The sequence below is a fragment of the Coenobita brevimanus genome, chromosome 75 (assembly GCF_032717465.1).
Source record: "Coenobita brevimanus isolate Jiangsu-jjx chromosome 75, ASM3271746v2, whole genome shotgun sequence".
Taxonomy (NCBI): domain Eukaryota; kingdom Metazoa; phylum Arthropoda; class Malacostraca; order Decapoda; family Coenobitidae; genus Coenobita; species Coenobita brevimanus.
This window is the reverse complement of record NC_137028.1, coordinates 2,781,587-2,809,215: the sequence shown is the minus strand read 5'-3', so window position 1 is coordinate 2,809,215 and position 27,629 is coordinate 2,781,587. Positions and strand designations below refer to the sequence as shown.

Here is a 27,629-nt window from a genome sequence, read left to right as displayed (position 1 = left end):
AGAGTGTACAAAGTATGCAGTTTGTATGTATGAACTATGTGTAGAGAAGAGTGTGTGTGTGGAGTGTGTACAGAGTACGAAAAGTGTACATGAAGTATGTGCTAAGTTGGTGAGAATATAAGGTTAAGAGGGAGAGAGGTTGCACTGAATCCAGGTGACGTCCTTTTCTAGCTTATCACTGTTGTTGGCAGGCGTTTTCATACGGCTTAGGAGAGACCTATCGCACTGATGGTCTTTCAAGGCTGTATCTAACTCCTAAGCTCAATGCTTGTTACAGCTCACCGATCAGAATGAAGTGATAGCAATTTTTGGTAAAGTTAAAGCGGACAGTGTAAAGGACATCAGCGTCCATCACTATATTGTTAATATAAACAGAGAAGCCAGAAGTGAAAAAAAAAAAGAATTTTCTAAACTGAGTCCATTTCTGCTGCTAAATTACTCTGACGTTTAGTGATATTTTTATTGCTTATATTGTATAATTTTCTGTCTTATACATAAGTCTACGTAATATTATTATACAATAATACTTCCTTAGTTCAGATATGTTTAGACACATGTCTTTTCTCCTCGCAGTTATGTGTTGCGTCCCAATACAACTGAAGTAATTAATCATTTAGAAGCTGTCTGGGTTAACTTACAAACAGCTATGTAAAGTTTGATGCTTCCTGATACCTTCGAGCCCTGGTTTCTCCTTACAATAACTACCCAGGAATAATCTCTGTGCCTGCCACATGCCATCATACCAGCGTGGAAAAGATCAAGTGCACATCGCATTGCCCGCCATAAAGCATCTTTACCGCCTTATATACTGAGCCCATATCCAGTTCTCCCCATCTCGTCATAGTTATCGATGCTAAGATACTGTAATGCTGATCCTTTAGGGGTAGATGACCAGATTAACACCTTTGGTATCATTACAGGAAAAAAAAAAAAGCGCAGCCGCCTGAAAAGTTTGAAACCCACACGGACATGACGTGGTTGTTACTGAAACTGGGGTAATTAACACCTAGACTTTCCAGTGATTTATACCACAATCTCTTCCATCGCTCAGTCCTTTATTGGCCCCGTCGGGAGCGTAAGGGCCGGGGACGAGGTTGCTTAGTTCGGTCATTAAGGGCGAGTGACCAGTCGCCTGCTGCTGGGTGGCAATATGTGAGCAACTCCAAACATATCTTGGTTGCTGGAGCTCCTTAACCCACGAGACCACATGCGAGAAAAATCTCATAAACTTACGCACTGGAGCATCAACAGTTTGGCACTAGTGATATGTCTGTTGGGTATTAAAGGAGGTCTGAGTGTGAAGGGTGGGTGAGAAGGGCACGTCTAAGGGCGGCTTCCGTACTGGAGGTTCGCCCCCACAGGAGCCACGCCACACCCGCAGCCGCCCATACCCCGCAGGCGAACACAAGTGCGGTCTGCGGCAAGTGTATGAGTAACAGCAAATTACATAGAAGCGCGAGAAGAGGCAGGACAGGAGCGGGGTCATGTTTGGTGTTGTGTGGATGTGGGTGGTGTGGTTGCAGCAAGAGACCCACCCCACACACCAAACACCCACTCACACACAGCGCCACGCCCGCCCACGCCAGCATACCGATGTGCAGCTGCCTCGCGCCCCGCACCATGGCCGACCCTGCCACGCAATTTATCACGAAAGTCATCATCAAGAATCGAGAAGTCCTCCATGTCGACCATGTAGGGGGTATGGGTGGTTCGACAAGGCTGGACGTGCACGAGCTTCCAGTCCAGTGCACGGCCACCCTGCACGGCTCGTCCTCGTCTAAGCAAGGCGGGGGCATGGCATCGATGTGGCCACTACAGGAGGGAGCGGGCGGCCCCCAACACCCTGGTTCTGGTGGTCTTCGGATGGTAATCTTTGGCTGGTATCTGTAGGCTAGAACCGCAGCCGCCCCTGCCGCACCACAGCTGAGCCCACCCGCACCCACTGCCCGCAGCAGCACCCACGATGGACAGAGAGAGGCGGCCAGGGCTGCGGCGGTTCCACAAAGGAGAGTGGCCAGCCAGGGTGTGGCGGTGAGGCGAGACACACGGCCTAATCCTCTGGGAGCCAATCCATCCCGCCCCAGACGATGCATCAGGCGTGATCCCCCCAGCAGGGCACCCACCGCCCCCGCCCACAGTCCAGCCACGCCACCCACACTCACTAGCGCCCGCATCCCACCCATGGACTCCTGAGGGAAAAGATGGACTACAGGAGCCGGGAGGGCTGGGTCAATCAGGGTGGAGGCGAGGGCTACAGGCATCAACAGGATCAGTGCCGCCACGCCCACGCCCACACCCAGGCGGACGGCCATGGTGCGTTGGCGGCAGCATTCCCCGCCCATCAGCCCCGCGTGCTGAGCCCCACACACGCCTATGCTGACCACTGCTGCGCCGCTCACCACCTGCCAAGTATACACAAATCAGCAACAAATGTGATGGTAAGACAACAGACGCAAGAAACAAAGCAGAGACAGAATCTTAGGCAATATCGGCAATGAAGTTTCCAGTGCCCATATCAATGACAAATTTCAAACAAGTCCTCCTCCTCCTCATCTTCATTATTATCATTATCGCCATGCTCATTATCATCATCATCAACCTAACCCTATTTCTCAGTGATTAATGGGGTGGGTATGATCCAGAAATACGAATAGGGAAGCAGCAAAGTACGAGAACTACCAACCAATAAATACTGAAAATGATAAGGCGAAAATAACTCTGAAGGAGAGTGCAGGTCAGCCTAATGAAAGTTCGGAAGACAGTTAAGGTTAAGGTGAAACATACGTGTTATGCCTGGAAAGGAAGAAAGTGCGAGAAATGTACGCTATAATATTTAACACTGGCAATCTTTCCTTGGATATATGACCTGTATCGAAAATCAAGGTGGGAAGGAAACGTAGACACTGATGACGAGGGCGGCAATGATGGTGGTGGAAGAAAGAAAAAGTAGTGAAGAATAAGAACATGTAAACCCCACCAGACAAGCCTACCAGCTATATATTATGTGCCGTCACCTAATCCAGGCTCTCATCCCACTTCCTCACCAACTAATGCCTAAAACTGTCTATAATCTCAGTTGTGCCACATAGTTTCACCACAATGCCTCACCTCTTACGCAACACCGCCTCCAAATACTCAACTAGCCACAATCGTACTAAGCTACTTAATGCTACTTACAACTGTGGTACTGCCTCCTAAAACCGGTCTTCATCGTAGTAGTGCCATTCAAGAAGCTTTCAAGTCAATACTTCACCTGCTGCATATCATGTGACACCATCTCCTGAAGTCCCTCGCCCCACTCCTTCAGGTCAGCACTAAGACAGGCGGTGCAGGAAGCCGCCGTCAGCACCACCACGCCCACACACAGTCCCAAGCCCAGGCCCCCACGACACGCAAGCTGGTGGGCGGCAGAAACATGGGCGAGGAGATAGGGGTTGGGTGGGTGGATCGAGAGTGTGTTAAAGGCGTTTCTGATATTATTCCTACAGGTCATTATCATCGTCATCATCGTCACCGTCGCTATCGTCATTAACAATAACATCGATGTAATGACCATAATCGTCATTATCATCATCGTTGTCATCACCAGTGTCATTGTTATCATCACTGTCATCAACGTCATCATCACTGCTATTACCAGCATCGTAGTCGTCAGCGTAATCATGGTCATAATCACCATTACTGTCAGCAGCAGCAGCCCAGTCAGTATAACCATCACAATCATCGTCGTCGTCGTCACTGTAATCATCATCATCATCATCACCAGCCAAACTCAATTTCCCACTATTTCAAAGGGAAGGGGAAGATTCAGAAAATGGAAAACGAACTGAAAATACATGAACAGGAGATGAGGCAAATGAAAAGGAAATGAGAGAGGAAGCAGAGAGGGTGCATTTAGAATAAGTAAAAATGAAGTGGAAAAAGGGAGGGGAGGCATACCGGAAATATACCAAGCTTATTGTGGCACAAGAGAAGCACGTCAAAAACCATACCACATTACACTCCACAATACCACACCACATTACACCATACCACATCACACCTCACCGCGCCTCGCTTCACCATATCACACCACGTCATGCCTTGCCACACTTCACCATACTATAATTACACCATGTAACTCCATACACATCACACCACACAACAACACTCCACCCCTCACATCACCCCACCCCCCCACAGCACAGCACACCACACCACACTATTATGATGCTTCCACTGAACCACACTCATGGACACCGCTGGCATTGTTCACCTCCACCCATGCATGCACTAAGGCGCTTAATATACACTCAGCGCTCAGCACCACACTTTTGTTGTTGGAAGGAATTTGCATACCAGACCCAGCTATTTCCAGGGTCTACATTGCTCAGATGGACGATGAATTCTGGGCATGGAGCGACTATTAATCCGTACAAGTAAATATGATAATTCCTTTGCTAGCGGACGCTCCACCCTTGCACTCCTGCTAATACCATCGCACAAGTTCTGAATGGGACAGCCCGAGCGTGTATACCGTGAGGACGGTGGGCATCAGTGTCTTAGCAACGACATGTAAAGGTGTGCGTACTGTCTGCTGCGCGTAAGGGGACTGCTGGATCTCAGGGAAAGGGTCTGTCTAGTCTATATCGAGTCAGTAACATTGAGAATTTTTTAAAAATCCACTGCGTCACAGAAGGCTACTAAAGGTGTGCGAAGAACGTTCGAAAATGTAATGGCCAAATACTGACGCTATCCCACCAGGGCAAGTACAGCAACTGTGCAACGTATGTATAGCCTATACTTAAAAACTTTTCCATTAAATGGTCTCCCTAGAAATATGTCTAAAGTTCTTATGTAGCTGTTTATAAAATTTTCACATTAAATACCTTAGCGGGTTAGTGAAAATGTCCGAATCCACAAAGCATAATAACTAATACTTTCATCTAACACCTCATAAGCATTATCTTGGTCTGGATGATATTTCACTGCAACATCTCCACGCTGATCATCCTTCAGAAACTTTCCCCTTCACTCATTCCCCCTACGCCTGCTCAAAATATGCTCCAGGCATGAACTTGAAAACAGCAAAACGAAGGTGAAATGAGATTCGTAAACTCGCCCAGCAAAACTACAGACTAATATGAGAGCCGTATAATGCAGTGGAGTAAGTACACCTAAGGGCTGTGATCAAAATAATAACCTTGTATGAATGAGTACTGTGCGATTGCTACTTAATCTGCCTGTGTTTAGTGCATGCTGTGCGACTGATAATGTAGGAATACTATACAGAATGAGACTGCAAAGAGTTCTCTGCTATCGTCTCTCTCTCTCTCTCTCTCTCTCTCTCTCTGTCTGTCTGTCTCTCTCTCTCTCTCTCTCTCTCTCTCTCTCTCACCCTGGTCCCCGCCACCACCAGCAGCGTAGCGAGGACCACCAGCGCCCCGGCGAGGAGGTCAGGGCGGGGCAGGAGGTATGGGTAGCCCTGAAGGCGGGGCGGCAGGGGAGGCCCGCTGAGGGTGAAGTTGGTTGCCTGGACCACGTACTCACTCCCACCCCGGGCACCTGGTGGGGATGACTGATTAACGGGAAGCTGATGCAAAGGATGACTGGTTGCCTGACTGAGGAACTAACTGGTCAACTGTGGAACAGATCTGGAGGATTGGTTAAGAGGCTGACTGGCTAACTGAATAAGGGATTGGCTGATTGAGTGATAAACTGACTGACTTATGGATGGATGGACAGAGTATTTAATAAAGTTGACTAACTGATTTATCGATCGACTAACTAACTAACTCACTGCTTGACTGGTTGACTGAAGGGTTCATCGGTAAATGATTTAGTGTCTGATGGAGTGCCCAACGGACTGGTGTCACAGTTAAAAGTCTGATGGGCAAACTGAATGAGTGATTCGTTGACTGGCTGAATGACAGACTGGCCGACTTACTGAGTAGCTCATGGATTGACGGAAGGATTAATAAACAAATTTATGTGGAAGATTACTGGACAGCAACTGACTGATTGATAGCTCGATCGACTGACTGATTAGCTGACTGACAAAGGGGTTGATTGCCATTATCAGACTGAGTGACTAGCATATACAGTATACAGATCAAATGACTGGCTGAAATACTGAAATACTGTCTGATCAACTGAACGACTGAATGACTGACTATTAAACTGACTGACACTTGGCTGACCGACTGACTTGATATATTTCCTGAACAGCTGACAGAGCGCTTTGCTGAATATCTGACTACCTTATTTTATCATGCCTTAAAAACAATGAATTTACACCTATACATCGAACATGATATAAAAATGTCTTGGCCCTCTGGGAGTCAAATCTCTTATAAGAAGGTCCCCTGCTATACATAAAAAATACTGTGCTGTATATTATTGCAAAACTTGTGTTGCGCACAGTATTTCCTTTGATATCTCTCTTGAAAAAAATAAATAAAAAAAAAATCTTTTATCAACCATGCTCATTTTCCTTTTTTTTCTGTCGATTTACATCCGGAAGTGAATCATTTTCTCACACACGTTAATTAGAGTTTTTGTCCAATTGATTGTTTCCCTAACAGATAGCCTCGTTAAGGGCCAACGGGCCTCCTGTTATCCTTACATGCCTGTCCTTCGTACTAACGTGGCCTAATGTCACGGGCGGTTCATACTCCAACTTTTACCCCGACCAACACGATCGAACAATTTTCGTGAGAATATGTCCGCTTCCAGGCATGGTGTGACGCGGCCCTTAGGGGAAGCCAGCGCCGTAAGCCTGAGAGCAGCCACACAAGTAGGCATTAAAGAGGCCAGTGAACGCCGCCACAAAGTCGTTTCCAAGAACTCCCCCCAACTATTGTGCTTCAAGAGTCCAAAGTTTGTGTGATAATATATGTGCTATGTCCATAACACAGTGTATGTATGAAGCGGTCTGCATGTGGGGGCCAAAGTTTGTCAGAGTTCAAGTGTGAATAAATATGAGACTGCCTGTATGTATGGGGCAACATACTTAGAACCTCTTCACCACGAGGGGTTACTATGCTCAACTCCATAGTTAGTCTGAAATTATGTTTTGTTCGGATGGGAATTTCTGTACAAAGGATTCAGTACATTTTGAACTCCCTCACTACGGACGTAAATAAACACGCTATGCTGGAGTCCATATATCTTTAAACGCCTTCACTACCGGGTCTCATGAAGGTGGACGAAGCATACCAATGGCCGGGATGAGGATGAGGTCGAGGAGGAGCGTGGCTGCGACGAGGGAGGCTGGCAGTTCCCCCAGGGTGGAGTATACCTGGGTCACCACGCCGCTCTCTGACACGCACTCGTACAGCTCCCCACACGCACCTCCTGTTGGAAGATATAGGGGGAGACAAAGGATGCTCTCTCTCTCTCTCTCTCACACACACACACACACACACACACACACACACACACACACACACTAGCTCCCACACGCACCTCCTGTAGATAAATGGGGTATAGCAACCTGATTACTCGCACATGTATTCTCCCCCCCGTTCTCTCTCTCTCTCTCTCTCTCTCTGACACACACACACACACACACACACACACACACACACACACACACACAAGCCCCTGCCAGTGCCCAGAGTGACGGAAGACTCGTCCTTCACTCAAAACTCTGGTGCCAGAATGGAAAAAATAAGAGTGAAAGTTTGATGTAAGTTGCAAGAGGAGATTTTCCAGCTCAATAGACATCATTTGACATCTTTTATCGCGGAAGGAGAGGGCAGGGGAGAGAGGGAAAGGGAGAGGAAGGAGGGAGAGAGGGAAGAAGGAGGGAGGGAGGAGAGAGGGTGAATGGAGAGAGGGGAGAGGGAGAATGGACGGAAGGGAGAGGGAGAAAAGAGAGGAGGCAGAGAAGAGAGGAATGCAAGAGAAGCGAACACGAGGAGAGCAAGATGGGGGAGGGAAGGAAGAGCAGAGTACAAGGGGGAAGAGAGAGGAGAGAGAGAGGGAGAGAACGAAAGAGGAGGGAGGGGAAGAGAGAGGAGAGATGGGGATGAAAAGTAGAGAAGAGAAGAGAAGGGAGGGAGACAAGGGGAGAAGGGGAGAAAGGAAGGGGGAGGAAAAGTTACCTAGAGTTACACTGATTCTAAAACCACACAGACCTTTTGATCACAAATTTCTGGACTTAAACGATAGTCTTCTTTTACTGGCAGAAGAATTAGAAATGGACTGCACGGCTCTCCAGACCGTGTGGAAATTAGCAGAGCAGGAGATAGATGAGATAGGAGAACGGAGGGAGGAGAGAGAGGAGGGAGAGGAGAGAAGGCGAAGAAGAGGTAAAAGAGGGAGAGAGGAGGATCGGGAGGAAGTGGTGAGAAGGGTGGCAAGGAGAGAGAGAGAGAGAGAGAGAGAGAGAGAGAGAGAGAGAGAGAGAGAGAGAGAGAGAGGGGGGGTAATGGAGTAAAGACAAAAGGGGAGGAAAGGAAGACGAGAGAACTGAAGGATGAAAGAGAAGAAAAGGAGACAGCGGAAAAGAATACAAGAGGTAGAAAAATGGAAGATGGGAGAGGAATGATAAAACAGAGGGAGGAAAAGAGGAGAAAGATAGGAAAAGGAGAGGGAGGGGGGAGGAAGGTGGGGAGGGGGGAGGAAGGTGGGGAGGGGGGAGGAAGGTGGGGAGGTGGACCTAGGTAGAAATATAGTTTAATTTTCATAACTGGCCATAAACACCACAAAACACAAATTAAATATATACATTACCGTCACAGTAACTCTGCTATCTAATCACACGCTCCGTGGTTAGAATTGCTCTGGCTATCCCCCTTCTTTCCCCCTCGCCCTGGTCTTTTCCCTTCCCTCCCCCCTTCCCTTCACCTTCGTGTCCACCCCCTCCCCCTGGTCCTTCTCCCATTCCCCACTTTCTTGTCCGCCCTTCCCTGGCTTCCTTTGCTTTCCTCCCCACTTCGCTCCCCGTCCCTGTCCTATTTCCCTTCCCTTTTTCACCCCACCAGCCTTTCCCATCCCTCGCCCTCCCCCTTGACTTTCCCCCCCCTCCCTCGCTTTCCCCCTCCCCTGCTTCATCCCTCCCCTTGGTCCCTCCCTTCCCTCACCACTCCCTGTCCCATCCCCTCTCGCTGCTCCCTTGTCTAACACCCGTTCCCCTCCCCCTCCCCCGCCTTTTCCTTCTCTCCTCTGGCTCCTTCCCCCTCCCATGTCTCCCCTCCTCTCCCGGAACTATCTTCCCCTGCTGACCGTTTCCCTGCTACACATTACATTTCTCAACTCTAGCCAATCATACACATTTCTTTCGTCTCCTCCCTCCTTCTCCATCCTCTTCCCCCCCCCTCTTCTTCGTACCCCTCCTCCATCCCTTCCTTCCTCCCTCCTTCCTTTCGCTCCCATCCACCCTCCATCCATCCCTCCATTTACAGTCTCCGCCCTTCTTATCAAGCCTTCCTCTTCCCCTTCCTTCCTTCTTCATCCATACCCCCTCCACTATCACTCCATCTTCCCTACCCTCCCTCTTCTGTTCCTCCCTGCTACCCTTCTATGATCCTCCCCCTATTCCTATCCCCCTCCTTCGTACCCTCTTTTCTCTCCCCTCCTTCCCTACCTTCCTTCCTCTGTACCTCCCTCCACCTCCTGCATCCTTCCCTCCACTCTCCCCCCGCCTCCCCACGGTAACATAGGAGACGCCCACTGCTATAATGCTGGTTGCAGATGTTTATGGTATGTTCCGTTCACCAACACGGCTCGTTGCACCCGGCCCACCAACACCAACACCACTATAATTACACAGCAGAGGAGAGTGCCAACAGTATAAGAGAGGGTAGTGACATCAACAGAATTAACAGCAGACGGAGGTGCCAACAGTATTCGAGGTGGTGGCAACTGGAGGATTAAACAGTACAAGGGGTGAAAATAGTAGAATAAAAAAAAAAATGAGGATCGTGACAACAGTACAAACAAACAGTAGATGATGGTGACAACAGTGAAGTCAAACGGAAGAGGGCGGTGCCAACAGTGTAGTTAAACAGCAGAGGGTGGTGCCAACAGTGTAGTTAAACAGCAGAGGGTGGTGCCAACAGTGTAAGAGATGATGGTGCAAACAGTATAACGAAACAGCAAAGGGTGGTGGCAACAGCAGACCTAAACAGGAGACGGTGGTGCCAACAGTATAATTAAACAGCAGAGGGCGAGGGAAACAGTATAGCAAACAGCAAAGGGTGGTGCCAACAGTAAAATTGTAGAGCAGAAGCTGGTGCCAACGTATGCAATTAAACAGCAAAGGATAATGCCAATAACACAGCCAAACAGTAAGAGCGGGTGGTGCTGGATGTAATAGGGTCCTGTATGTCTGCCGTTATGGGGGAGTTTAGACGGGGCTGGTGACGTCCCCGAGTTGATAGTTAATATGGGTGAGAGCTGGGGGGGGGGGAGGGTTGTTATTGTCCCCCCTCACACTCAATGGTCCAGGGTCGACGCACCTGAGGCCACCTAACACATGCCGCATCCAAGTGAAAACTAATACATGAAAAATTATGCTTGATCATTTATTCATACTGTATCGAAGCCTAAATTAATATATACAAAAAACACATCAAATTTATTCGTTATCAATACGTACTAAAAACAAGCTTAAAATCTGTTCATACTGTATCGTAACTAAAATATAAATAAATGTTCATTCTTTATTCATAATGTACCGATGGAAAAATTAATACCTCCCAAAATGCTTAATGTTTGTTCCTATTATTTCAAAGCCAGTATTAGTATCTACAGAATAAAGGTTAAATTTTTGTTCACATTTTATCAAAGCGAAAAGTATTATCTAAAAACATGCCTAATATTTATCTACATATCCATTAACTCCTTCAATCCGGTGACGCATTTTGTATTTTTATTCTCTTTGTTACCAGACGAGTTTACACAATGGAGCCCTCGTAGTGAAGGGGTATATGAAGGATATATTTAGCCTCCCGTAAGCGAAAAATCTCTACTGAACTGAAAGAAATATCTGAAAATACCAAAAAAAAAAAAAAATACAGGCAGGTTACGTAATGGGATTGAAGAGGTTAAGGATTAAGTAAAATACAGATAACATCAATCAACAGGTATGCACAAAGAAATGGCACTGTGTAACGGGATGCGGCGCCTCCAATGCAGTTGCAACCTTGGCGTGTATCTCAAGAGCTAAGTCCTCTTGTATAGAAAGTCTCCTCTGAGCCAAGTAAAAATTTGTCTCGAGAGTGCAAGATAAACCGATTTATCACTGCCAGGAGTTTGTCTCACATATTTGCTTTAATCTTGCTCTCCCCAGACGATTTTATTCAGCTTTGGGGAGACCTTTCGAGATGAAGGGATAAGATACAGCTTTCACCAACTTCTTCAAAACGAGATCTTCTTAATGAAATCCCCTGGAGGTAGCAAGAACATATGACAAAAATACGCCATCGACTTGGGTTAATTCAACTTACGGAAGTGCAAGAGACATAAGATCACGCCTTGGAAACTAGGAAGCGAAGGTACAGTAAGTGGCTGAGGCTAACTATCCCAGATGAATTATTACAGCTGCATAAATCCTTGGTAAACAGGGGACAGCTGGGGAGGGGAGGGAGAGGTGGGGAGTGGCGTTGGTGGGTGAGGGAAGAAGTCTGGGAAGGGAAGGATAGCGTGTGAGGAATGAGAAAAAGGGACATGAGGGATAGGGGGAAGAACGCTGGGGAGGTGGAAGGAAGGGGAGACTGCGGACTGACGTGGAACAGAATTAGAATGATCCTAGAAAAATTATCTATTCTCACTGAAGCCCAGATCTTACTCTGAATTTTTAGCTTATTCTAAACTTTATGAACTTAACTACACCCCATCCTTAAGTAGAAAACAGAGGCCAAGACGACGAAGACGACGATGGTGATAAACTTTCCATTCCCCTAAGCAATGAGACTCGTGATCTACAGAGGCTGACTAAGGTGAAGCGGAAGTATATTGATATCCGGTTCCCTGTAAGGCTCGGACATTACCCTAATATTTTTACTTTATATTTTTAACTTAAACTCAGTCTTAGAGTTACACAACAAAGTAAGACTACTAATTAATCTCACTCGCTCAAGAACTCAAGACACACTCAATATATACTCACTACACACCGACTTACTCAATACACACTACAGGATATACACTCACTCAGTCAGGCAAACACATGACAGCTGGGGTGGGGAGAGGAAGGAGTCGGGGAGGAGGAGGAAAGGGAGATTAATGGAAATGCTGGAGGCGTTGTGGAGTGAGGTGAGGGAAGGATAGGGAGAGAAAACAGAAGCCAGTGGAAATGCTGGAGGGATTGTGGAGTGGGGTGAAGGAAGGAGGGGGGAAAAAAGAGGGGAGAGGGGTTCGTGGAAATGCTGTGAAGGAAGGAGGGGAAGGAGGATGAAAGAGGGGTTGATGGCAATGCTGGAGGGATTGTGGAGTGAGGTGAAGGAAGGAGGGGGGATGGGAGGAAGGAGGGGTTCGAGTTCGTGGAAATGCTGGAGGCGTTATGGAGTGACGTGAAATTGAAATATAATTATCTCCTGCATCACTGTCACTGATGCTGACCTTTACATTCACACACACACACACACACACACACACACACACACACACACACACACACACACACACACACACACACACACGCCTCTTTCCTGGACGAACTCACTCACTACTCACTCTTCAGCTTCCTCGCACACTATAACAATCTTCCTCATCCTTGCACCCTTTCACACACTAACATACTCACTCCACATTTGCACTCATTCACACACACACACTTCATTCCCGTACATATTTACTTACATTCTCTCTGTCCTTGCACCTCTTCCTACACACTCATCCACTTCAGCCCTTCACTTGCTATTCCATTCACTTCAACCTTTTCATGTTCTCACTTACTCACTTCAGCCTTGCACATACTCACTCCCTCACACACTCAAGTAGGTCAACACGGTACAAACAGGTCAAGAGAAGCTGCAGGGATTATGGACTAAGTGGTTATGTAATTATCTAATATTACTGATGGAGTCCTTTACACAAACACTTTCAGGTGCAGAAGATCACTTCACTCACTCACACACACACACACACACACACACACACACACACACACACACACACACACACACACAAAACGCTTTCGTCAACTTACACATCCCTACACCCTCTTAATCTTGCGACTTCATATGTACTCAAACACACACCCTAATCACTCAAGCACTTACACAGACACACTGATTCCTGCAGCCTTAATCACCTCATTACACCTCAACATTTAAGTTGGAGAGATGAAGGCAAGAATATCATATGATGTCCTGGGGTAGAAAGATTGTTTTTCCCTACTACATACGAATTTAGTTTAGTTAAGCTAAAGACAATTTTATTCAGCTGAACAACCCCACCTTAGCATCAAAACTCCCCCTCCCCCCAACTCCAAACTAATAACCAGTTAACGATGCTCATTTATCTATTTAAGGTCACTGAGGGAGAAAGGTCGCCAGGAATTCAAAGCTAACATGGCAGAGGTAAAGCGAACGACATTAATGAAAGCTGCTGAGTGAAAAAGGGAGGATACGAGCTGCCTTGTGGACCACTGATGGTTGGGTGAACTGCCCGGGTCGCTGAGGGAAACACGTGGATAACTGAAGAGGTTGGACTGGGTTACGTTAGGTTGGATTGCATTAGGTTTGGTTTGGTTTGGATTAGTGGGTTGGTTTTGTTTGGGTAGGGTTGAGCTGGGTTAGGTAAGGCTAGGTTAGATGAGGTTAGGTTAGGCTGGGTTAAGATAGGTTCGTTTAGGTTTAGTTAGGTTAGGTTAGGCTGAGTCGGAGTTAGGCTAGGTTGGTATGCTGGACTTGGTTAAACCATGTTAGATAAGATTAAGTGAACAGCGCAGGTGACTGGAAGGAGCACCGAGATCACTGGCAACAGAATCTAAACTAGTGAACATAGCGCTGGTATCAGAGGATGAAAAATCGAAGGGAGCAGTTAATCTGACTGAGCTACAAGCATCAAACGACTCTCAAATACAACTGTCATTTTTATGCACTCGACTTTGGACACAGGGAGCCCGTTCCTGACGTCTACTACTTAAATAGTGGAGAGCACAGAGAGCACACAGTCACCCTATAACTTCTGATCTTCCTGCAAAACAAAAAATCTTAGTGATGAAAGGAAACAGTCGAAAGATATTTTAAGAAAATCAGCTTAGGATGATCAAAAAGCAAAGAGGTGGCAGTTTTAGGTTAGGTTAAAGTCATGAGGGCAAGTATGTGGTCAGAGTGGTAGCAGTAAAGTAGCAGTTGCAAACCCAGGCTCATCTGATACGTGAACCCAGTGGACTGCAGGCTGAAGTTACCCTTGTCCTGCAGTCCACCATCTTCCTCTTGGGGGCAGGGAGAAAGCTGAGGGACTTCTGTATAACAACGCAGTATCGGTGCCACCACACGTAGGCGTCCCTCTCTAGTAACGGTATGATGTCTGGAATTGGATGGATAATTGGATGGTTAATTGGACGTGCAATGAGCATGATTGGCTGGATCGCTTCTGACATCACGCCCAGATGAGAGGATGAAGGACGCGTCTTATGAATTAACCTGAACATGTGGATGATGGGACGAAAGTGTTGCCGGCTCTCTCTCTCTCTCTCTCTCTCTCTCTCTCTCTCTCTCTCTCCTCACCCCTCCTGCCTTGCTCGATATTCCCGGCTTTCCCAATATATTGCCCCCATGTTGAAAATCTTCCCCTCCGGGAGTATTATTGAGTCTACCCTTCAATATGAGAGAGAGAGAGAGAGAGAGAGAGAGAGAGGGAGGGAGGGAAAGAGAGAGAGAGAGAGAGAATAAGGGGAAGTTTGGCCTGCAAGAAATAGGCAAAGTTTCACTCTCTCACTCTCTCTCTCTCTCTCTCCACTTGTCTCGTCCCCCTCCTTTTATTTTCTTATTTAATTTTTCACCATTTTCTTTCCCATCATTTGCTCACAGTATTCTTTCCTTCGTTTTTCACTCTTTTCTACAGACACCATTCTCTCACTCTTTCATTTCTTTCACTCTCTCTCTCTTTTAATAGTTTCTCTACGAGCCCCCTTCCATCTAATATTTTTCTGTTAGCATTTTCTCCTGTGCCCCCAGCCCTCTCTCTCTCTCTCTCTCTCTCTCTCTCTCTCTCTCTCTCTCTGACCTTTACTTTACACCTTCTTCTTTAATTCTTCCTCCTATTTCCTTCCGCAACTTTCTTTTACGCTTTCCATAATTGTCTTTTTTTATTCCTGTTCTCTTTTATCCTATTTCCTCCTTCGCTTCATGCAATTCCATCTCAGTATCTTTTTATTAACTTCACTTCCTATCCTTCCTTCCTTTCTTTCATTTCTCCTTCCATCTTCTTTCCGTCTTGTCTCTAATCTGTTTTATTTATATTTCCTCCTCTCTTCCTCCCTCCTCACCTTCATCTCTCCTCCTCTCACTCCCTCCCTTTCCTCCGTCTCATTATCTCCACTACTCCTTCTTTCTCCCTCCTCCCTTTTCATCATTCCAAATCTCTTCTCAACTCCTTCCCTCCATCTCATCACCTCCACCCCCCTTCTCTTTCTGCTCTCATTTCCTTTCCTCCTTCCTTCCCACCTTTCTCAGTCTTTTCTCTCTCTCCTCCCCTCCCCTTCCACTACCTCTCCTCATTTCTCCCTCCTCCCCTCTCCATTTCATCGCCTCCCCTTCATCTGCGTCTCCCCTCAAAAAAAGTCACTGGAATGTCGGTGGCCTGAGTACGAGCGACAACACGACCCTCCAGGATATTGCACTCCCCACTCCCCTCCACCAACCCCCCTCTCCACCCCTGCCCCCCTCCTTACTCCCATACCACCTCCCTGACCCTCTTCCTTCTGCCCCATTCCCTCCATCTCCATCCCCCTTATCTCCCTGTCCCTCACTCCCAACCTCTTCCATGTTCAGTCTTCCTCATCCCCTACCATATCCACCCCCCTTATCACCCCCCCCCCTCTCTCTCGCCCATTAATATCTCCATGCCCTTCCTCACCCCCTTTCCATCATCATGTCCCCTCCTCACCCCCCTCCACTACCACCACATCCCTCCACACCTCATCTCCCCTCCACCACATCCTTTTTCCTCCTCATCCTCCCACGTGAGGCCTGGAAACATCCTTATATCCTTCCACACATAACCACTCCACTGTAACCATATCAATCAACACCTCATTACCCTTTCGTCGTATGCCGTTCCTCCTCAACTTCCTCCACGAAACCACATCATTACAAGTTTCATCTTCCCTCCACCATATCCTTTTCCTCCTCATCTCCGCTCCATCCCATCCCTCTACACTACTCCCTCCCTCCACCACACCCTCCCACACCTCCACTATACCTTACCCATACTTCATCTTCCCTGAACCACCTACTCACTCTTCTCATTCTCCCCTCTCCTGCCTCATTTCTCATTCTCCTCTCCCTGTTTCATTCCTCTAGCTCATTTTTCCTCCCACCACTACCCTGCTCCCCCCTCACCTTCTCCACCCCAGTGCCATCACATCTTTCCACACCTCATTTTTCCACTTTTTTCCACAGTTCTCTTTCTTTTCTTTGACTCTCTCTCTCTCTCTCTCTCTCTCTCTCTCTCTCTCTCTCTCTCTCTCTCTCTCTCTCTCTCAGGCAATGACTTATCTATACAACTCCAATTTAAACTTTTCACACTAGTACCGCGTCCCTAATATTTTGTACAGAAAGCAATTACACTTTCACACTGTCACTAGAAAGATTGGAGAAGAGCAGCAACAACAACAACAACAACAAACAAAACAACAAACAATAACAACAACACAAGCAACTAACCAGCGTGACCCTAATGCTTGGAATTTAGCTAGAACAGCGTAATACCAGCTGCACAGAATTCCACCAGCTGCACAGAATTCCACTAGCTGCACAGAATTCCACCAGCTGCACAAAATTCTACCAGCTGCATAGAATTCCACCAGCTGCACAGAATTCTACTCCTCTCTCACCCTGGCCTCCTTTTGACTCCTCTCTTCCTTTCATCCACTTGGACCATCATCAATTCTCTCGGAAAATTCAACTTATATATCGTGGGAAATTTTTAACCCTCTCACTGTCGGAAGAACTCTTTTGGTCTCTTCTGGTTAACGGTGGAAAATTATGTTCGGATGAGTGGTTGTACTGGAGTCAGAAAGTGTTAATGCTGAAGCCACTACCCCTCTCAAGGTAGGGACAACTTCCATCCTCAACATCATCATCATCATCATCATCATCATCATCTTCCTCCTCCTCCTCCTCCTCCTCATCATCATCATCATCATTTTCAACATCATCATCAACATCATCTTCATTATCAATATCATCATCATCCATCATCATCATCATCATCTTCCTCCTCCTTCTCACCATCATCATTATCAACATCATCATCATCATCCATCATCATCACGGCATTTATCCTTCTCTTCCTCCTCCTCATCTTCATCATTATTATCATCATCACCGACATCCTCCTCCTCCTCCTCCTCATCATCATCATCACCATCACCACCACCACTATCCGGAAAGGCGAACAAAAACCCGCAAAACCGAAGGGAGCGACTAATACTGAAAATGGCCATATATTCAAGCCATCCCCAAATGAGGCCCGGCCAATTACTCGCTTTCCCTGTTTCCCCGGTAATAAATACAGCACTTACACACACACACACACACACACACACACACACACACACACACACACACACACACACACACACACACACACAAATGAGATTGCCCATGTTTTTCCTGTTCAAATTAATATTGTGGATTCCAGTCAATTACTCATATGTGCATTAATTTGGAATATTGCTCTTTCTCTCCCTGTTTCCCTTCCTCTTTCCTACGTACAGTTTAAGTCAGCATCTTGTATTCGCCTAACACTAAGGGCGTTAATGAAGGCTCTATGTAATCCCTTCAACTCTATCCTGTGTTGAATAAAATCGTCAGGACAGCAAGAATAAACGATATAAATCCTGTACGTCGCCAGATTGAAGGGATTAAAGTGTATAAATAAATAAGTACACAAATAAAAGGAAGATATCGAAGTCAACGAGAATGGGTGCCAGTGGTTGCCTCGCCCTTACAATTCAGGGGACGGAGAGGCGCCGGGCGGTTATTAGAACGCAGCCCTCTTTCACCCTCGCCTCTCTCTCTCTCTCTCTCTCTCTCTCAACATAAAGCCAGGGCGATCTTCCTTCATTTGCACTAGCTTATTAACTCATTTATAAGGAAGAGGAAAATAAAAGAAGTCATGATATTAAACAGACCATTAGAGATTGTTTCTAGTCACTGAATAAATAAATATCTCACCTAATGTTTAATAAAACTGTTTATGGAAAGCAGGAAAACAAAAATAAAATCACCATACTGTTTAAGTTGTGGTATCAAGCTAAACACGATGTAAACCCCGTGGACTGCAGACTGAAGTTAACCTCCTGCAGTCCACGATCCTACTTTCGGAAGATAGGGAATGATATGGGAGATTTTCGTATAGCCAGGCAGTGGAGCCACCTGGTAATATCGGTGCCACCACATGAAGGCGTCCCTCTCCACCACCGTGATCGTACTAAGCGTGTACAAAAATTTATGGTGCGTTTTTCTTACGTTAATTTTATCGTTAAAGAAACTGAGAAATCCTAATGGCTTTATTATTGCTATTCAGGTCAAGGTGTAACTCATGTGTGTGTGTGTGTGTGTGTGTGTGTGTGTGTGTGTGTGTGTGTGTGTGTGTGTGTGTGTGTGTGTGTGTGTGTGTGTGTGTGTGTGTGTGTGTGTGTGTGTGTCTGTGTGTGTGTGTGTGTGAGAGAGAGAGAGAGAGAGAGAGAGAGAGAGAGAGAGAGAGAGAGAGAGAGAGAGAGAGAGTGATGACAACGACACCTGGTGAAGGAGGGACATTTACCACAGCAGCAGGAGCCAGGAAATATGGTGACGAACAGCATCTCTCCGACGAACCCAAGTTTTTCGATAATCCCGGTTGAAAATTATATCTATTATCTTATCACACACACACACACACACACACACACACACACACACACACACACACACTCACACACACACACACAATCTACCTCGAACGTAACAGCAAAAATAATACAACAGAGGAAGTAAAAAATAATAAGCCTAAGGTCATCACAAGATATCTCGACAGAATCCACACAACAGCCTACCCAGAACAAGAGAAAGAGGAGTGAAGACAGAACGAGAGGAAGAGGGAAGAAGCTGGATGTCAAAAGAATGAAACTTAAATAACATTAAAAACAAAAAACAGGATACACCAAATGTCACATATGCTGAACTCAGAAATCACACACACTCACACACACACACACACACACACAAACACATTATCCCGAAAACATTAAAAGAAAAACAATGTGAACAACAAAACAAACGAGCTGAAACAAAACATACGAAAAATACAAGATGAAAACTTCAAAGGGAATTAACTCAAAAATAACACACACACACACACACACACACACACACACACACACACACACACACACTCACATACACACACACACACACACACACACACACACAACCCACCCCACACACACAACTTCCTTCCCTCACACAATCTATCCCGAACGTGAGAAATAAAAAAAAAATAAAAAAAAAAGGACTATTGAGCGTCACCCCCTGAAAGCAATAACCCAAGTGGAATTGAACAGTGTAAGTGAACAGTGTACTAGAGGTGAACAAAAATGGAGGCTCGTGAACAGGGGTAGAACATAAAAATGGAAGGTGGAGGGGAGTGACTGGGAGAACATTTGAACAGGCGGTCAGCACAAGTTTTTTCACACACACACACACACACACACACACACACACACACACACACACACACACACACACACTAAATAAAACTGTCTGGAAACATCAAGGACAAACTGGCAGCTGAAGGTGTGATTGGGAAAGCATACGAACAGGGGTGTCTTTTTTGGAGGGGGGGGGTCATGGAAAAAAAAAAAAAAAAAGAGGACATAATCAAGTGGGAGGAAGAACAGGAATGAGAGCCAGGGGAGTGATTGGGAAAGCATGTGAACAGCCGGTCAGCACGATTCTCTGTCTGTCTGTTTGTCTGTCTGTCTGTCTGTCTGTCTGTCCCTCTCTCTCTCTCTCTCTCTCTCTCTCTCTCTCTCTCTCTCTCGAATATTAAGGACGCAAACATTTTTCTATTCTACGACACAGGTGCTGAAAAGTGACACCTTCATGTGATGGCACCAATATGGCCAGGCGGTTGAGATGACTGGTTATAAACAGACCCTATCCCCTGAAAGGACGATGGTGGGTGGTAGAAGGACAATTCCGGCCATTAGTCCACTGGGTTCACGTTCATATAAGCTTGATATTGCAACTACTACTACTACTACTACTACTAAAACAACAATAACGACAACAACTACTACTATTACTACTACCACTACTGCTACAGCTACTTGCTCTACACTCCACCGTTGAATTTACAAGCCAGGTAACTACATCATATTATTTAGGAGTGAACAGGCTGAGGTTTAAAGACCCTACCCAACTAGAACCCACGCTTCCCCACATCAACGGTAACAGGGAAGGCGCCGTTAGTGAAGAATGGGCTTAATAACGCATCCAGGCAGCAGGAATGACCCATGAAACTAACGACACAAGCCATTCACCAAGCACAACGAGGGTGACACATTAGCCTTTAGCCCTGACTACGCCTATGTTGGTTAATTCTCGCTACCTCCTCACGAAATTGCGCAGGTTAAGAGTTTTTTTAATATGAGGAAGCAGGTTTATAAGGAAGTGGGGGCGTGTTGGTTGGAGTGCAGCCTAACAACAGGGGAGAGAAGGATATGGATGTGATTCGTCTATGGTCCCCCTTCCGAGATTACAAAACGACAGACAGATACGCGTAGATACAGACAGACAGACAGACAAGACAAACAAACATACAGACAGATACAGACAGACAGAGAAGACGGACAGAGACAGCCTTCACTAATCCCTTCCATGCAAGACGTCTCCCTCTCGTGAATAAGATGGTTTAAAGGTAGCAAAGAATTATCCAAGAAAGTTCGTCACCGGTTTGAAGGGGTTAAGCACTTCAACCCGAGTATGTCATTTATTTTATTCCTACTGCCTCCTGATGATTTTATTCGGCTTGAAAAGAACGATGTTGATGAAGGCGATATGCAACCCCATCAAACAAGAAAAATAAGATGCGCAGAACGTCATATTCATCGTATTTTAAGGAATATGGCATTAAGAGGGACAAGTAGCAAAAAGGAGCATAAGTAACATGAAGGAGCAATGTTAAGAGGCATAAGTAACATTAAGGAGCCATTGCCGACTTTCCCGGGGAGAGTTATGGCCAGTCTCCCCTTCATCTGGACACGACCCAAAGTCATGTCTAACGTCTAGTGTCGTTGTCGTGAAGTTTGTGTGAATGTGCGAGTTGATGATCGTGGTGCATTAATAACGTTTTCTCTCTCTCTCTCTCTCTCTCTCTCTCTCTCTCTCTCTCTCTCTCTCTCTCTCTCTCTCAGCAAGGCGAAGTGCTACAGCTATCTATCCGGGTGCAGTCATTTGTCCTTTCACGTGTTCCTCAGACGTCAGCACCCCGTCGATGTTCTTTTGACGATATATACAGACTCTACTCACAAACACAGTCTCTCCAACACCAGTGTCCATTTGTCACTTCTCAATCTACACTCCAAAAGCCTTCACCACGGAGCACTGTATGTCGGGGGGGGTCAACTCTCCAGTGTCAGAAAGTGCTTTTACTCGGCCCTACGGATCAGCTACCCTTAAAGATAAGTGAAATACTGCTTGAAATTGTATGACAAATCCCACTTTGGCGCGTAAAAGCAGCTTCGCATTACATATATCACAGTAAATTCTTATTTGGATGATAATGGTAACACTTCATATCACATACATCACTGTACATAATGCCTACTTCATTTGTGTGTGCAAAAGAGGCATAAGATGAATTACGAATTATTTTTTGTGCATAACTACAGGAGTGTATTATCTCTCAGAGGAAGAGAAGTACTCGTAAACTAAGTAAAATCGCCTTGAGGTAGCTAAAATAAAACAAGTAATAATCCTCACGACTTGAAAGGCTTCGTGGAGACAAGTTTCATCCTTCAGGAGAGAAGCCACTCCCAAGATAAATGAAATGCCTGGAGGTAAGAAGAATAATATAACATTTTTCAGGTCCTAGGAGGGATATGAATTATCATTTTACTCATACTCTTAACCCCGTCCCTAAAAATATCCTGCCTATTATATACATACGTGCTGCATATACGTGTAGTCTTCTGAATGTGTTTTGTTTCATATGCGTATTGTCTGTTGTGCAAATACGTATTGTCTACTGCATATACATGTCTGTTGAATATAAGTACTGCATATACTTAAGTGCTGTCCGTGTTTTATATACGTGTTGTATATGTGTCATCTGCTGCATGTTCGTCTTGCATATACGTGTTGCATATACAGTTAATGTCGCCTGTCGCATATGTGTCGCCTGTTGCATATCCGTGTGCCCCGTCGGCGAATCAGGCAAGTGGGAGGAATGTCAAGGTAAGTCTGAGGTGAAGTGCCTGGAGATTTCTTGGGTGTCATTGGGGAGAGACCAGGCCTGAAAGGTGGGGGGCCCTGGAGACTGCCCGGAATATCAGACGGACGCCCTTCCCACCCACGACACCAGGTCAGTAGGTAGGTCAAATTGAGGTTAAGTAGGTAAAGTGACTGGCAGGTCAGACTGTCGGTAAGTAGGCAAGCAGGTAAAGTGGTTGGTAAGTAGGTATGTAGGTAGGGTGGTTACGTAAGTTAGTCAAATTGTTAGCAAGTGGGTAAAGTGGTCAGTAGGTTGGTCAAATTATTTTTCAGTAAGTAAAGTGGTCAGTAAGTAGGTCAGAATATGAAGTAGGTACGTACAAGGGGTTAGTAAGTAGGTCGGACTGTTGGTTAGTAAGTAATGGTGGTGGTCGGCAGGCATATCAAATCATAGGTGGGTCAACTGTTCGGCAAGTCACCTAGTCAGCAGGAAGTCTAATTCGATGATAAGTAGGAACGTAGAAGTAATCAGTACGTCGAATTATTGTTAAGCGGTGATCCGGTAAGTTAGATTGATGGAAAGTTAAATAATAGGTAAGTAGGCAGGTACGCAGGTAGAGTTCTTCCATCTAGACACACTGCACACTGAATCCAATATAGTTAGCAGGTAGGTCACATTAAAATTAAGTCAAATGGTCGGTCAAGCATACTCAAGCTGAATCGTAGCTGTCAGACTGGTTACTCAAATCATATGTAAATCAAACACCCTAATATACATCTCCCTCTCTATTTCTCTGTTTTCTGTCCGAATCTTTGCTTCTCTTTGTCTGTCGCTGTCTCTCTCACCCACACCCACACAGTCCTTTCCCCTCCTCCTCTCACATACACACACACACACACAGCCCCTCCCCCTCCTTCTCCCATACCTCCTCCCCCTCTCTCCTACACACCTACACAGCCCTTCTCCCCTCCCCCACACCCTCTACCATTCTCTCTTACATATACCCACACACACTCCTCCCTCTCCCGCACACATCCACACAGCCCCCCCTCTCCTTCCCCTACACCCTGTCCCCCCTCCCCCCCTCACACCCTGTCCCCACTTTCGGTAAAACCATTGGAAACTGGCTTCAATATGCGACTACAACATGCGGTTTGCGTTATGGGCGTGGGATACATTGCGGATACGTGCCTGTGCGGTAAAGCGACCCAATATTGGTCCTGTCCGTAACCGTGTGTCCGCCCTAAACACGATTTTTGCACAACAGGAAATTTTTGGACACAGGTTTTGTGCCCTCTTCCACCACTCATGGGTTCACAGCTTTTATTTTTTCATTTACTTTATACGTGATATTAGACTGAACCCTTTTAAATGGTCATAGGGTTACGATGATGATGTCAACACTTCTGATTCTCTTCCTAACGATGGTCCATAGCTGAACGCGTGCATACAAAGATCAAAGGTCACTAGAGAGACAGACAGATGGATGGACATAGAGATAAAAGTATAACTAATATAAACGGACAATGCTAAGTAGATCTATAACCATTTCCTTTACTCATACTTTTCTGCCCTGACGGATAAATTCATCGACCATGTTTTCACTCTTTAATAATTCATTCTCTCCATCCTGGCAACAGCATTTTTACTCAGCACTTCAACAAGTAAGCCGTTCCCCTTCCGTCCCCCACCCCCACCACACACACACACACACACACACACACACACACACACACACACACACACACACACACACACAAAACCATCTTCCACCCCTCTCAATCCCTCTGAAGTCTGCCTGCTCTTCACACGACTCTCACTCCCCTCTTTCCTCATCCTTCACGCCCCTCAGGTACAGCAACGCCTTTTCTTATTTTATTCTCTTTTTCTCCAGACATTTTTATTTTCTTTAGGATAAACTTTTCGATCAGAAGAGTTATTCATTTTTTTTTTAAGAGACAATGAATGGAGGAGGGAAAAACAAGGGAAATAAAAAAAAAAAAAAGCTTCAAAATCCCCTTCAGTATCAGAGGCCTTTCCAAAACTAATCAAAATCGTCTGGAGGTAGAGACAACAAATTAATCGCTGTTATCTCATTTAAAACTGATGGCCGCTCCAAACTGAATATAATCGTCTAAGGGAAAAAGATAATCCAGTTTTGATTACTCTCATCTTGAAAGACTACTAAAAAGTTTACCTTCGGAAAACAGAACACATGGTTAAATAAAATCGTCTGTAGGTACCAATTTTATTTTTTCACAAGGATGTCTTCTTCATCTTATTCTTTCTACTTTCACGCAATTTATTTCTGCTCAGGAGAGACTTTCCCACCTGCAGGGGGAAAAATACAGTCATCATTAACCCCTTCTCTACTAGTACGTTTTCGCTAGGTGGATAAAACAGTTTGACAAAGCAAGAATTAAAAAAGTCATAGTGAGGAAGCGAAAAAAAAAAAAAAAAATCCGGTTATCTGAGTTTGGATAAAAGAAAAAAATTGGAGAGTTGAAGAATTAAAAATCGTATAAGTACAAAGTTTGGCGTGAATGAAAGATAAAGACAAAAGCCCCGAAAAGCCTTGAAATATAGTAAAGTATTCGTCGCCATTATGCCCAAGGAACAATAGTGTCCTTCCCCCAGCGCAGAGACACATTATTCTCTCTCTCTCTCAGCCATTCATGCACCTCCTCCCTCCTCCTCGCTTGCCCATTATTCTTTTCTTCACTCTCGTCCTTCCCCAAACTCTGTCTAGCATTAATATTTTGTTTTTACTTTTTTTTTTTACTCCTCCAAGCATTGTTTTTTCTCCCGTCAGATAATACTCCAATATACTTTTTTTTTCCCCGCCACTCTTCCAAATATCGTTCTCTTTCCAATTATTATACTCAAAGCTGCTCTCCATTATTTTTTATTTCCCTGTTTATTATGTTTTTCTTCTGCATCCTTCCGTCCAAATCCATTCTAGCGTTAATATTTGTCAGTTTCTCTTCCCTCCAAAATTCGCTCACTTTCACACCTTTTTCCTCACTGACTACAATTCACTGTCTTTCTTTTCATTTTTCTCTCCGCTCTTGATGTGTCTATTAATCATTCTATTCTTCCTCTTTAAAATCTTCACCCATCTATCTTCTTTTTTTTTTTCGTCTGTCCTCTAAATATCGACCACTTTCACGTCTCAGATTCCTCTCCATTTTATTCTTCGTTTTCTCATTTTTGGTTTGCCTCCATTTTTCTCTCACGTCCTGCTTTGGTATTTTTTTTTTCTCTATATTCAATCGTCACTCCAAATTTTGACCACCCACACCTATCGTCATATTATAATCCATTCTTTGGTTTCCCTCTCATCTTTTCTCTGACAAAATAATTCTTCTACCTATTTCTTGTTCTCTTTTATTCCTCGCCCTCTTCCCAGTTCAATCCATAATTTTTCTCCTACTTTTTTCTTCTTCAAATGTGGGACACTCTCAAAGCTCTCCAGTCAGTCACAACTTCCACATTTTAGGTTTTGCTTCCATCTTGCCTCCGAGTCCCAGCTCTCTCTCTCTCTCTCTCCTCTTTTCCCCATTACGTTCTCTATTTTCCCAATTTTGCCCAATACCTCATCCTCTGCCGTTTTTGTTTTCCTTTCTTTTTCTTTTTTTTCACGTAAGCTCCAACACTCAGCTCCCATGTATCTCTAAATCTAATTTTCGTTTTCCTCCTCGTCCACCTCCTCCCAACTCAATCCTGCATTAGGGTTTTTCGCCTCTTCTCAAAACGCCAACCACTTTCCAACCTCCTTCCGTATCTCCCACTCCTTTGGCTTCCTCCCCACCTTTTGTCTTTTACCAATTTTTTTTAGTATTTCTTTCAGTCTCCTCGTCCTTTTGCGAGCTCATTCGTGCGTTTTTTTCCCCCTTCGACTATCTCCTACTCTCACATCTCTTAAAAAACTCCTAATCCCTCAAATTTCCCCACTTTATCTCTCAGACCTGGTTCTCCTCTCTTTCTTTTTCCTCCTCGATCTCTTGCAAGACATTATTTATTTCGTTTTTTTCCTCCTCGGCCTCCTGCTAGAGTGTGTGTGTGTGTGTGTGTGTTTTTTTTTTCGCCTTATTTTCAGTCGTCGACCCATCTCCCTCCCGCTGCTAAATCCCCCACATTTCTAATCGTCTTTCCACCTGTCCTGCAACACTCCATTCTCTTTATCCTTTCAATTAATAACCTTTTCTCTTGCCTATGCTTTCTTGACACTATTGCGCTCTCTCTCTCTCTCTCTCTCTCTCTCTCTCTCTCTCTCTCTCAATTTCCCTCCATCCCCTCCACCACCTCACCCTCTCTCACCAGGCTACAAAGACGACACCGGAGGACACACGAAGGCAATTAAGAAAGAGTAATTGGCCTTAGCGAGCAGGAGACGCCCTCAGCATTCATCAAGGCCTTAATAACCTACAATCTGGACGCTCATGAGACGTGATCCCACCCCTCGTGATTAAGCAGGGACGCCACGGGGAGAAGGCGGCGTGATTGCATCTTGTACGACTTGGGGTTGGGGCCGCCACGGATGATGATGAGGGAGGAGGAGGAGGAGGAGGAGGAGGAGGAGGAGGATGTGATGGGGCGAACAGAAAGGCGGTGTGGGTGAGGGGGGGAGATGAGGCAAAGAAAAGTGGGTGAAGAAGGAGAGGAACAGCGTTGATGATGATGATGATGACGTGAGAAGGAAGAAGAGCTGAGTAGGAGAGAATCATTGGCGTATCCCCTGAGAGAAGAGAGGGGAAGGAGAGAGGAATGAAGAGAAGAGAGGGGAAGGAGTAAGGAAAGAAGAGAAGAAGTGAGAGTAAGAGCAAGTTAGTTTTTGGAGGAGAGAAAACCAATGATGTGGGGGTTGTGAAGGGAGGTGAGAGAGAGACATACGAACACACCAAATAGCATACAAACATAGAAAGAAAAAGAGAATAAACAGAGGAAAGAAAGAGCACCACAGAAGCCAAAATAAAAAGAGAAAGAAAACGGGAGGACAGGAGATGAAAACTGAAGGGTAAACTAAAAGTATAAATGAAAAATCGAGG

General features: G+C 45.5%; 1 protein-coding gene across 1 annotated transcript in view; it reads right to left on the bottom strand.

Annotated features, from left to right (window-relative positions):
* Positions 1–1,054: 1,054 nt before the first annotated feature.
* Positions 1,055–27,629, bottom strand: part of LOC145408017 (branched-chain amino acid permease BcaP-like) — a 60,512-nt gene continuing 33,937 nt past the window's right edge. The window contains exons 3-6 of the mRNA XM_080278818.1: positions 7,198–7,335; positions 5,378–5,544; positions 3,254–3,397; positions 1,055–2,402 (exon numbers count right to left, since the gene is read on the bottom strand). Coding sequence (XP_080134944.1) covers positions 1,281–2,402; positions 3,254–3,397; positions 5,378–5,544; positions 7,198–7,335 — 1,571 coding nt within the window. The 3' untranslated portion in view covers positions 1,055–1,280. The remainder of the gene's footprint in view (positions 2,403–3,253; positions 3,398–5,377; positions 5,545–7,197; positions 7,336–27,629) is intronic.